The following is a 12,909-nucleotide window of genomic DNA, read 5'->3' as shown; positions in this document are numbered from 1 at the left end:
TTTGAAAGCAAGTGTTTTTATAATAAACTTTTTGTCTCTTGGAATCCTTGGAGCAGAGTATTTTTTGAAGTTTTTTCTGTTTTGACAGTTGCCCAGAGAAACATATTCCATTTAAGGTATAAAGAAAAAGTCACTTATAAACACTTTGAAGCATTCCTTGATCAACATACACAGCGCTTGTGTCTTGGTTTGGTGTGTGAGCCCATAAATCATCTATATGCTAAAATGGCATACTGACTGCAGTCAATAAAACTCTTATTGTACCATGTCAGCCACTGTGACTTAACAGCTGAAGCAGCATATAAAAATGAGCAAGCTTTGTAAGCCAGACAGACTGCATTGACAAATGAATGAGTGAAATCAAGAAATACAAAAAGCTGCACTCAAAAGGCAGCAAGAATAATGTATACTACAGATGTTTTGGGAAACAGCATACATATATGACTGCAAAGTTAAAGAAATAAAAATATCAGTGCAGTACATATTATGTGTTTACCTAACTGTGACACCTTGAACCTCATTTACTTGAAATTCAACATGCCAAGGATCGGAGCTACTCCACAGGTAATCACTGAGATGAACTTGTGTTGCAGTGATGTTCTTTTTGGGGGGAATTTCCCTTTTCTTCAAGTTTGTGCAATTATGGAGTTAGTGTATATCCTCGGCACTCTTTCTAGATCTAAACAAAGGCTTTTGACATGGTTGACCACAAAATGCTTATAAATACCTTGAAAGCCTTCTCCTTAAACAACTATGCACTCCAATGGTTTCAGTCCTACCTGCAGGGCAGGCAACAGGCAGTCCTATGGCAGGACAAGCTAACACCTCGCCTACCCATCACATTAGGAGTCCCCCAGGGCTCGATACTAGGACCCCTTCTTTTCTCCATCTTTATTAATGACCTTCATTCAGTCATCCCAGATGCTACCTGCATTCAATATGCGGATGACTCCACCTTGATTTGTTCTGACACCCACCAGCTACTTTATTCACATTAACCCAAAATACCTTCAATACAGTGGAAAAGTGGCTCTCTAATCAACATCTAATCCTAAACTCCAACAAAACTAAGTTGCTCCTCTTCTCCCCCAAATGCAGGACCCCCCCGCCATCCTTCAACATAACCACTAATAATGGCACAATCATCTCCCCAGAAGCCCAAACTAAACTACTGGGTGTCATAGTGGATAACAACCTGAAGTTTGATGCGCATATCAATCAAACTATCAAAACCATTAATAAAAAAACTTGTCTCTCTTTAGTAAATCAAACCTTTCCTTACCCCACTTGCTAGAACTGCAATTGCCCACTCCCATCTGCTATCAACTCTTCTCTACACCTCACCTCTATTCTCCAACTTAAACAAAACAGATCTTAATAAACTATCATCCTGCTATAACCACATTGCCAGATTTGCTACTGGCACAGCCTTCCGGACACATCTCTGTCACAACCTAAATTGCCTGGGATGGCTTGAACTGCCAAGCCTACTGCAGTTCAACCAGTTAATAGTGGCACATAAAGCCCTTTACCAACCAGAAAATATACTTGCACTACAAAAATATTATCAGCCCCTACACCAGCACCCGGCCACTGTGATCATCCACTAGACTCCTAGTTCAAACATACAAATCCAACTATTCAGCTAGGGACTCTCTGTTTGCCAACTCTGTTGGAAAAACATGGAACAGACTCCCAGCTGACTTGACCCTAGAACCCTCACTAAATTCAAATACAAACTCAAGAAATACTTCAAAACTCATTGGTTATGTCCTTGCACTAACCCCGACTAGTGACCTTTTTATTTCTTAGGTGCCTTACCTTCAACTACTTCTAACTTTTTTCAACCACTCCATTTCAGGAAGGGTCAATTGTATAACTAATGCTCAACGTGTCTTAAACCAGAATGTAATGTTATGTATATATAACTTTGAAAATAATGTTATGTTTTGTAAAGTGTTTTATAATAAGTTAGTACTCTATGTGCTAAATGCTGGTATTGCTTATGACTATAATCTGCCTGAAACTAGCATTTACTAAATGTTCAATATGTATTATTATCTTAGAGCTTTTCTCACTGGGTCTCCGCTGAAAATGGACATATATCCAGTCGGACTATCCCAGTCAACAAATGTAAAATAAATATATATATATATATATATATATATATATATATATATATATATATATATATACACACACACACATATATATATATATATATATATATATATATATATATATATATATATATATATATATATATATATATATATATATATATATATATATATATATATATATATATATATATATATATATATATATATATATATATGGGTCTACTGTATATAATTGAAAACTCACGTTTTCAAAAATAAACAGTAGACCCTTCACCGAAAGTGCACTTTCACGAACACCACTTGAGCAAATGGTTACGGACCTTAGGCTTAGGGCTTCGGTTAAGGATAGTGGATAGCTAGTAGGGCTATCCACTATCCTTAACCCAAGCCCTAACCCTAATGTCCATGACTACCACACCACAGTGGAAGAAATTGTATGTCCTCCATGCTGAGTAGTCACAGACCTATGTCCTCCACTGTGGTAAACAGCAGACCCACGGTTACGCGAAAGTGCACTTCACTGAAAGTGCACTTTCGCGAACACCACTAGAACGAATGTGCAATGTCCTCCACTGTGGTGCACTTTCACGTAACCGTGGGTCTACTGTTCATTTTCGAAAACATGAGTTTTCGATTATATACAGTAGACCCATATATATATATATATATATATATATATATATATATATATATATATATCTCTATATATACCAAAAACGAAACCAGTCCCAAAGTATGTAGAAAAAACAATCCCCACTAAAGATGGCAAGGTACGAACTCACAGAGCTGGATGCAAATGTAGTAATAGTAATAATCCACTCAGTTTGATGACAAAAACACATAAAACTTTTAATAGACGTAAGCGCTTTCGCGGTAATCCGCTTCTTCAGACGTAACAGTGAATGTCATTTCCGTAAAACTTTAAATACAAAATGTGTCATCACTTCCTAGAGTGTTCATTTTAATTTAAAGGCACAGATCAAAAATTGATGGGCTATATGTACATACAATATGTGTAAGTATACATGATTGGAGATGGAGGGACATTTTTTTAATGGAACGCAGCTTGGGGATTCTGATCCTTGACAGGTTTCTCTTTGTCCAGTCATACTTAAAGCCATAGGAAAAGCTTGTAGAAGTAAAAAAAAAAAAAAAAGAAAATATTTCAAGAAAGCATATTTTTGCCTACAAGCCATTGTCCATTATTACTCCTGTTCAACAAGTATATCTTTAATTGCTAAGAAGGGTTAGAAATTTTTCAGTGACAAGCATTAATGAAATGATTTTCTTACTAGTTGTGCTGCTTCCATGGCCTGGGCCTTGGCTTCTTTTGCCAGCTTTCCAGCCTCTTCAATGAAGTCCTTTATGTTACTGTATGCTCTGAATGCTGCTGTCGCATTGAAAGACAGATTTTTGGCTTCTGCAAGAATTCTGTTAAATAATTTAAAACTGATGTTAGTAACACAAAATTTAATTTTCTGCTATAAATAATATGTCAAAGAACTACTTTCTTAAAAAAGGTCTAAGTATTGAATGACAGAATTATAAAGTCTGTGCACAATTGGTTTACAAAATTATACAGAATGGTTTTATTAAGCCAAAGAAAGCTTCATTGGTTCACATCATAACTAAGGTATCACAGGTTTTTGATATTTGCAGTCCTGACTAAAAATGACAATAAGAATTAAGAGCTATCATTTTTCTATTTTCTACCATTCAGTATCCTATTCCATTTTTCTTGTTCCATATTTAGTCAGACAATGATACAGTTAATTTCCACACTGATCCTTGCAATTTGTACACAGATTGATTTACTTTCTGTCTGGTTACATGCTGTTATGGCTGACTTAAGCTCTGCCACTACAATATACCACTGAATAAAAGACACACCAAACTTCAGAAATGATTTATTCGTTACTACTGCCTAAACTAGTGATGGCAAACCTTTTGGATTTGGTGTGCCAAAATCTCCTGGCAAAAAATAATTCAGTGAACTTCACATGAGCAAATAATGCAAAAGCATTGTCTTTGGTAACTTGGGTGTTGGTGATCCCTGATGTGTCACACAAAACATTGTGGCGTGTGACACCTTTGACATGCACGTCATAGGTTTGCCATCACTGGAACTATGCAGAAAGGTGTGTCCCAAAACCTGTTGTGCAAATAAATATCAACTTTGTGAATGTCTACTGAGATCACCAAGCCCCACCATCATTCTTACTGCCCCTAACTGGAATAAGGGTTACTACTACAGAGAAAAACACAAGAAGTACTAAACACATACTGTATATGTGGGTGCCCTATTGGAAGTCTGGGACCCCATATCCAAAGTCTTAAAGCTTAGAAAATGTTTGAAATTATTTATTGTGGTCTAATTTTTTTATATCACAAAAACCTGGCATTTTAAAAGAGGTGTGTAAACTTTTTATATCTACTGTATGTATGTATATATATATATATATATATATATATATATATATATATATAATAAATAAATATATATATATATATATATATATATAAATATATATATATATATATATATATATATATATATATATATATATATATATATATATACACACACACACACACACACACACACACACACACTTACACACATACGAGTGCATTTTATATATATATATATATATATATATATATATATATATATATATATATATATGCATACATACATATAATAGACAAACAGATATTTGTGTATGTATAATCCAAAGTCCAAATATTGGTCTTTAGAATGCCTGGTATGGAACATCACATCTATAAACTGCATTTTAGTACTTTGTGCCTGAGTATTTGTGTGATTAGAGTTAGTGTCAAGTTGAGGTAAGGTTAGGTTTAGGGTTAGATGTAGTTATGGTTAGGGAAAAGGTTAGCATAATGGTTAGGGTTGGAGTTAGGGTTGCTATACATAAGTAAAGGTGTACTGGGGCCAACTGTGAAAATCTTAGCCATCCATCCATTTATGTACATGGCTAAGGTCTAGGACATCTATTCATTTATTCAGAAGCAGAGGTTCTGTTTCCATTTTTTGTGTTCTAGAATAGATAACCTTTTTTGATGTTTTCTTTAAAACAAGAAACATCTTTATTAAATAATCACTTATGACATAAGCCATCATACATTTACATGAATGAAAACAAACCATATAAACATAATCCCTCTCTGAGAGCATTTTCATCACAAACCATATTGACATAATCCTAGTTGCAAAAATGACACATCACTTCTAATCTATCCAATCATTGTCAGTCAAAAATGATATAGCTTAATCAAGTCCTGCCTTCTTTTAAACCTCATTTCTCCGCTGTATGTATTGTTCCCACAATTCCCTTTTTTGAATGAATTTGCTCCTATCCTTTATAAAGATCCCAAATCCAGTTGGTTTACCTCAGTTACTATATTCATAACTTCTAGGACAGTTGGTTTAGACTTTGATTTCCATTTTCTAGTAATTGCATTTTTGGCAGCCACCATAATTAGGCTCAGCAAGGCCTTATCATGTCTAGACAGTTATGATTCTGTATCATAGCTCAGAAAATCATTTCCCTACTTACATCAATTTGTTCAAGCAGTATCTCTGCCAGAGCACTCTGCGGAAAATCTTTAAAGTCTGCCAACTCACTACACTCCCAGAAAATATCTTCCCAATAAATTCTTTCTTCCCTGTCACACCTCAAACATTTGCTGTCTACCTTTGGTAAAATTCCTTGGAGTCTGCTTGGGGTATAAAAATATCTATGCAAACATTTCCAATCAAAAATCATAAATCTTCTAGATTTTGTTGCATATTTAGGAGAGATACACATAACCCCCCCCCACATTGTTTATTTGTGAATTGCTTATCCAATCTATCTTCCCAATTCTGCCTAACCTCCTCTGATCGATTCTTATAGTTATCATGCAATATTTTATATGCTCTACTAATTATTCCTTTTTTAACAGCAGCTTCTGTTCTAGATTCTACTAAAAACTCTATCATTGCTGATGTTTCTCTTAGGATACCTTTTTTCTTTCCCTTTGTCTATACTCTGATATCATTCCTTGATAAGGATGGCAATCTCCAGCATGCAGTCCAAATAAATTCTTGGCATCTTCCCATTATATTACCTTTCCCTCTCCAGTTATTTGCTCAAAATACCTTACTTCCTTTGCCAGTTTTCTCCAATAAGTTACAGCCCTGTCTTGCCTGTTGTCTATATCCTTAATTGCAGTCATCCCTATTTGCAGAATTTCCTTTCTCCATTCCCATGTTGGCTTAGTTCCTAGAATAATTTTTGCTATTTTAGGAATATAAATATTATGAATGATTATTGTTATTCTCCTTAAAGATCTGCATCCACAATGCCAGTTTCTCCTTGTTTCTTGAAGTTTCCTCCTGTTTCATCATCATCGCTTTCCACTTTGAATTATAGTTTTCTGACTGTGCTATGTATAAGGAGCCGTAACTGTGTAGCTCTCTGAAATACCACTTCAAATGGGGTAATCCAAATCTGCTTTGTTCTATTGGAAGAATCAGATTAACCACCCTGACTCTTGCCATTTTCCACTCCCTGATAAAATCCTTCAGCTCTCCGATAATTGCTATCCACAACTTCTCCTCTGGTTGATAAAAATATGTGTGACCTGTGTATAAGACTAAAGGGACAAGAACATTTGAACTGCCTGCATCTTACCCTCTAGCAGAGCTTTGTATTATCTTTTGTTTAGTCTCTTCCCACATATTCTTAACTGCCACACCAGAATTATTTTTAATCTATACTCCTAAGTACTTCATTTTATCACGTCCCCATACATATGGATATTGTGTGTACGAATTTGTGTGTGATTGCATAACTTAGTGCTATTGACTTTGTTTTATCTTCATTAATCTTGTATCCTGAAAATATCTGAAATTGTCTCAAAATGTTTCACAACACTACAATGTCCTTTTCTGGATTTGTCAAGTATAAACTAAGGTCATCTGCAAACAGAGCCAGTTTTTTCTGACTACCATACCAATTATAACCTTGAATTTCTGAGTCCATTATTTTCTTTGCCATTGGATCTAAATAAAATGCAAATAACAAAGGGGAAAGAGGACACCCCTGGCTGGTTTCTCTGCTCAAGCAAAAATTATTAGAGAGGACCCCACCCACTTTACTTTTCACCTCCAGTCTCTCATATTTCCTCCTAATCAACCTTATAATTTTATCAGGGAATGCATATGCTTCCATTGCCCTGCTCTTAATCTCCGACTTTACTCTGTCACATGCTTTCTCTGCATCAGGACCCACCAACAGCAGTGGTATTTTCTTACATCTTGCTTCCCTCTGGATCATTCATGTTCTGATAATGTTGTCAAATGTTAACATCCCCTCTACAAAATCACATTGATCCATATCAATCAATCCTGGCATTGGTTTTGCTATTCTTTTAGGCATTATAGACATAAACACTTTATAATCATGGTTTAGTATTGAAATGGGCCTGCATGAATCTGGATCTGATGGATTTTTACTCTCTTTAGGTATAACAGCTACCAGGATGTTGATCTTTCTCCTTCTCCTCTTAAAATACTGTTAAACAAAATCTTCCAAATTTTTATCAATTTTTCCCTCCTAGCTTCCAAACTTCCACAGGAATACCATCTATTCCTGGCGTCTTTCCTGTACATTGGTTATACATCACCATTTTTATCTCATCTCCTCCTGTCCTAAATGTTAGTAATTAAGCCTCATCTACTTCTAACCTAGGCATATGTAAGTCTTCTGTAAAAAATTCCATTTGTACTTATTCTTGATTTCCATTTTTCTCTGCTTTATACAGACTTTCATAGAATTTCCAAAATATTTCTAATACCACTACAGGAACTTTTGTTACATTTTTTGTTATAGCTTCCCTAAGTTTGGCGACAGTCCTTTCTACTTTCTGCTGCCAAGTCATTGTGCTAAAAGTTTTTTGTGCTCTAGAGTTATTATCAAAAACAGTTCCTTATCAGCAATTTTTCTAAACTCATGCATATTATTGAGGCAATCCCTTATTTTCTCTTTAGCCTTCTGTAGTTGCTCTTCTTGTTCTGTGAGATTCCCCCTATTCTTCAATACTTTAACATTTGTCAGTCCCTCTAAATAATACCTGTTACTCCTTAAACATATCTCTCTTTCTTTACATTCCACGCAATTTTTAAACTGCAATTTCATTTTATTCCACTGCCTAGATATATTTTTGAAAGAAATGTATTTCTTTTCTAAAAGCTCCTGAATAATTTCCATTACCTATCCCCTAAATTCCTTTCCTTTCAACAGGTAGGTGGGAAAGTGCCAGTGTCTCATTTTTTTTCATTACCCACTGTTTTTATTATAGTTATTATTGGCACATGACCTGAAATAGTCATTGGGTGTGTGTCAAGACCTTGGACTAAATGCACATGTTCCTGTGAAATGTAAATCATGTTTAGCTTAGCCTACTTTTTGTATTTTGGTGTAAAATATGTAACTTCACTCCAAATTCCTAGTGCTGAATTCACATGCCAAATATTTTCATAAATTCTTCAAAAATCTGCCCTCCTTTGTTATTCTTTACCTTCTGAGCCCTGCAGACACATCTTCACTGCTGCAAATCAATTTCCAGTGTCCACCTATAAGTAATATTCCTTACTGAAAGCTAATTATTTCTCCCAGAATTTTCATAAACTCTGTTATAATAATTTTAGGTGGATTACAAATACATACCAAGTTAATCCTCCACATTTGTACCACAAATCTACCATTATTATGTTTTCTATCCTTTTCTATCACTATTGGAGCTCCTCTTGTAATTAATACAAGTACTACTCTTTTTTTCCTTTGTCACAGGTATTCCTCTAAATAACCACCCTGAAAACCTTTCTTTATCAAATTCACGTTCAATTATTTCCAAGTGTATCTCCTGCAGCATAACTATTTGCTCTCTACATTTTAATATAGTTTACTACTCTTTATTTTTATATTTATTTGTGAGACCATTGACATTTAAAGACATTACAGAAAGTACTAAGGTATTAAAAAGTTATTATTCCCACGTTTTATGTATAACAGTGCTTTTGTTAAATGTCTAATTCCAGCTTTTGTTTTACATGCATATACTGTTTGGCAGTTTGCACTTTTATATAATTGTTTCTTGTCATTCCTTTTAAGCCTATGTCACATCTTATAAAACTTTTTGTTTAATTGAAACCCCTCATAAAAACACATCCTCAATACCCCCTAAAACCTATTAACTTACCACTAGCACACAAGACTATATACATCTTCAAATATTGAAATTTTACTCTCCTGACAGGAACAAATGTCCCAAACTAACTGCCACACTCACTTAAATTAACCTAGAAGAAAGGTTACCATACTAAGATGCATGGTGCATCCTGTGCTTCTACTAAGTGCTGCTTGGTTTTGTCTTATCTTTGTAGCTCTCCCAGCTGGAAAAACATCTGAAATCTTTCAGAGAACAGAATCTCCTAGCAGATTTACCATTTTTCTAGCCAATTTCCCTTTATCAGATTGCCTGCATGGAGATACGAGGACCAGGCCCAGAACTGCTACTAAGGCTACATTTATTTGCTAAAAATAACCTCATAATATTCAATATTATTTTTCATTTTATGTGAGCATTCTTTCTCTTTTGTTTGCTTTCTCTTAAAACTTGTTACTAGATCAAATTGACAGCCTTAATCCAGTCATTCCCCAATGCAAGAATGAGAAAAAAGCACATTGATGTTTCTTTTGTTGTGCTCTTTTAAGCAGCCTTTTGTTTTACATTGCAGTGCCTACATTTCTTAAACTGAACAAGGAGAAAGAGAGAAGAATGATGACTGCCCATGTCCAGGAGGGCTGTAGTCTCTGTCCTCAGTAAGAATTTACAGAACCCCATCCACTTGTCCAGGTTCCTCTTGAAGAGTGTCATAAAGGTGCTCTGTTTCACAAGAATTGGTAGCCAGTTCCAAAGATGTAGCAGTCACTGGGAGATAAAGCTGTCCCTTCAGCATGTCCTATTTAAATCGTAGGCCATATTTAGGTCCCTGAAATGGGTAGCTATAGTCCCATTTGATTTATGGATAAGCAGCAAGTTCAATAGGTTTGGGTCTTGGATTGCTCTGTAGGCCAGGCATAAGTCTCCCCTAAGAAGTTTGCAAGATGAGGTGTACAGTAACAGTAACTTTAGTCAGTCTGTGTAAGGCACATGCTCGAGCCCCTTCATCTTCTTTGTTAGAAACATAATCAAGTGTGCTATGTAGAAAGCTTTCCTTACTAGAGTAGACACATGGTAGTCAAAGTTAATGTTGCAATCAACTTGTGATCCCAAGTCCTTTCCCAGTTCATGAATACCTAGGGTATTGTTGTTGATTTGATAGTATGAGGTGGCAATGCTTGTGCCGAAAGGAATGTAGATGCATTTATTTGCATTCAGTTTGAGATTGTGACTAATAGATCAGTCATTGGTCTGTTTGAGACCCTCCTGGAGTATACTGACATCATTTGGGGATTCAGTGATTGCACCTAGATTGTAGTCATCTACAAACTTGGTTAGCTATAACCCCTTAGTTTTGACTTGAAGTTTTTACCAAACATTAGGTGGCCCAGCACTGACCCCTGGTAACAGGTCTGCTGAGTGATGTACAGTCACCAACATTGATATTGTGTGGACACTTTGTAAGCGAGTTGGCATCTCCTCTTACAATCAACAGATTTACATTCAGTTTGCTAAGTTTATCAGTAATGCCTGAATGTGAGATTGTGTCTAAAGCACTTATCAGGTAGAGGTATGCTGTGTGCAGAGATTTGCCCTCATCGGTCACCTTGGTCATATTCTGAAAGAAATCCAACAGACTTAACAGGTAGGATCTGCCATTCATGAAGCAGAATTGGGTAGAATCCAGGGTTTGAAGGTCACCTATATCTTTATTTATGAGGTCCATAATAATACATTCCATGGCCTTCCAGATGAAGCTGCTCAGGCTTATGGGCCTATTGACACCCCTGCACTGGCTCAGTAATCATGGGGACTCAATCCTCACCACTGGCAAGAGTGGAGAATGTACAGATTGGGAGGATGACAAGTACACACACAGTAAAGTGCAATTTCCCTTAAGAGCACACAGAGATCACAGTCAGTCTGGGGCTTGTTTCTCCAGATCCCCAATACGACTCCCCACTGGCACAGCTATGGGGTTGAGATTTCAGTTGTGTGGCCAAGCCAAAACCTCTAGCACCCTCTCTGTCCAACCAGTGCTTTGTGTCCCTGCCCAAGAAGCTGACATACACACACGGTGAGATTTTATTTATATACAAACACACACACTCACACACACACACACACACACACACACACACACACACACACACACACACACACACACACACACACACCTGGGAAAGGCTGACACAAGTTTACTAGCTATGCCCCCTTCTGTCCAGACTATAAGGTAGTTCCAGCTGCCACCAGCCAACTCTTTACCAGTTATTCTAAGGCTTTTAACAAAAGGTGTCCAATCCTACTGTATAATGTTACTAATAATCTAAATGGTAGTCTGATCAACTGCTATTTAGGAGTGGCCTGTACAGTGTCACCAAATAGATATGCAAGTACTCTAAGAGCTTAAATATGTCTCACAGATATCAGCCACAAAGATAGGTTTAATATATTTAATAATAAATAAATAGCAAAAGAACAAGGCAATACTCAGTAAGTAATCAGTTACATCAGAGTTCAAAATCACAGGAAATATTTAAAACAACACTGCAGGGCAGTCTCAAATAAATAAAGAAAACATTTAAGCTATACCTTACTATATTCCTATCTGAATCTGAAAGAGTTACTATGCCCTAGAAACTTACTTACAGAACAACAGACAGGCAGAAGTGTGGAAGGTAGTGCAGAGTGGATGTTTCCAGGTCAAAGACAAAATACAAAATGCACAGTCTCTCTCTGAGAGAGTTCTGAATTTAATATAAAATATTAATGTTGGGTTAGTTTGGATGACATCACTTTCTGTCACCTGACTTTTAGTTCCCAAGTAAAACCCTTTTATCAGAGACTAACAAAATTTAACATCTCTGTGTGAAAAATACATATCTCTCAGATGTTTGAAGACCCTGGAAGCATAAAACAATAAAACACTTCTGCATCTCAAACCTAGTAATTACATCTTTTCCAAGACAATACAAAAACTTCTTGCTCTAGACATTGTGTCTGCTACTGAACTGAAAATGAGAAAGAACTTTAATAGCACAATCATAAAACAATTTAATTTCAATGTATTTTCTTGAAGTTTTGCAAGTTAACCCTCTATGTTCCAGTTTCTACTGTTAAAACATATACATTTACACAATTACAATAGTTTATATACATTTCTCTTCTAAGCGAGCAGGGCTTGCTGACGTTACATTTTAGCTTAGTACTTTACACCATACCACACACTTATGTTTGAATTGTATTAATATTCAAAAATGACATAAAATTATTTACAAAATTCCAGATAGCTGGGCTGGCAGTGTTTCCTTTTGTGACAAGACCTGTAATTCCTCAGGACTGTTACTAGGCCACTTTTGTGGAGGGGAATAACTGTTGCTGGCCTCCATTCCACAGGAACAAGGCCTTTGCTTAGGCTATCACTGAAAATGGTACTTAGTGGCAATGCTAGTTCATGTTTTCACCTGTTAGAAGACAGCCCGGGATGTTGTCTGGTCCCATAGAGGCTGTGTTTTTGCCTTGGACAAGGCTATGAGGACCTACTCTTCAGATATGT

The 12,909-nt window shown here is 36.0% G+C and overlaps 1 protein-coding gene across 13 annotated transcripts in view; it reads right to left on the bottom strand.

The window, feature by feature from the left end:
* Positions 1 to 12,909, bottom strand: part of LAMA2 (laminin subunit alpha 2) — a 4,753,606-nt gene that overhangs the window by 1,132,682 nt on the left and 3,608,015 nt on the right. For all 13 annotated transcript variants that reach the window (XM_044064325.1, XM_044064371.1, XM_044064344.1 and 10 more), the window contains one exon: positions 3,416 to 3,554. In XM_044064325.1, coding sequence (XP_043920260.1) covers positions 3,416 to 3,554 — 139 coding nt within the window. The remainder of the gene's footprint in view (positions 1 to 3,415; positions 3,555 to 12,909) is intronic.

This window comes from Protopterus annectens, chromosome 1.part0 (assembly GCF_019279795.1).
Source record: "Protopterus annectens isolate FY-2018-M chromosome 1.part0, PAN1.0, whole genome shotgun sequence".
Taxonomy (NCBI): Eukaryota; Metazoa; Chordata; order Ceratodontiformes; family Protopteridae; genus Protopterus; species Protopterus annectens.
The sequence above is the reverse complement of the archived record's forward strand: the minus strand, read 5'-3'. Positions and strand labels throughout refer to the sequence as shown.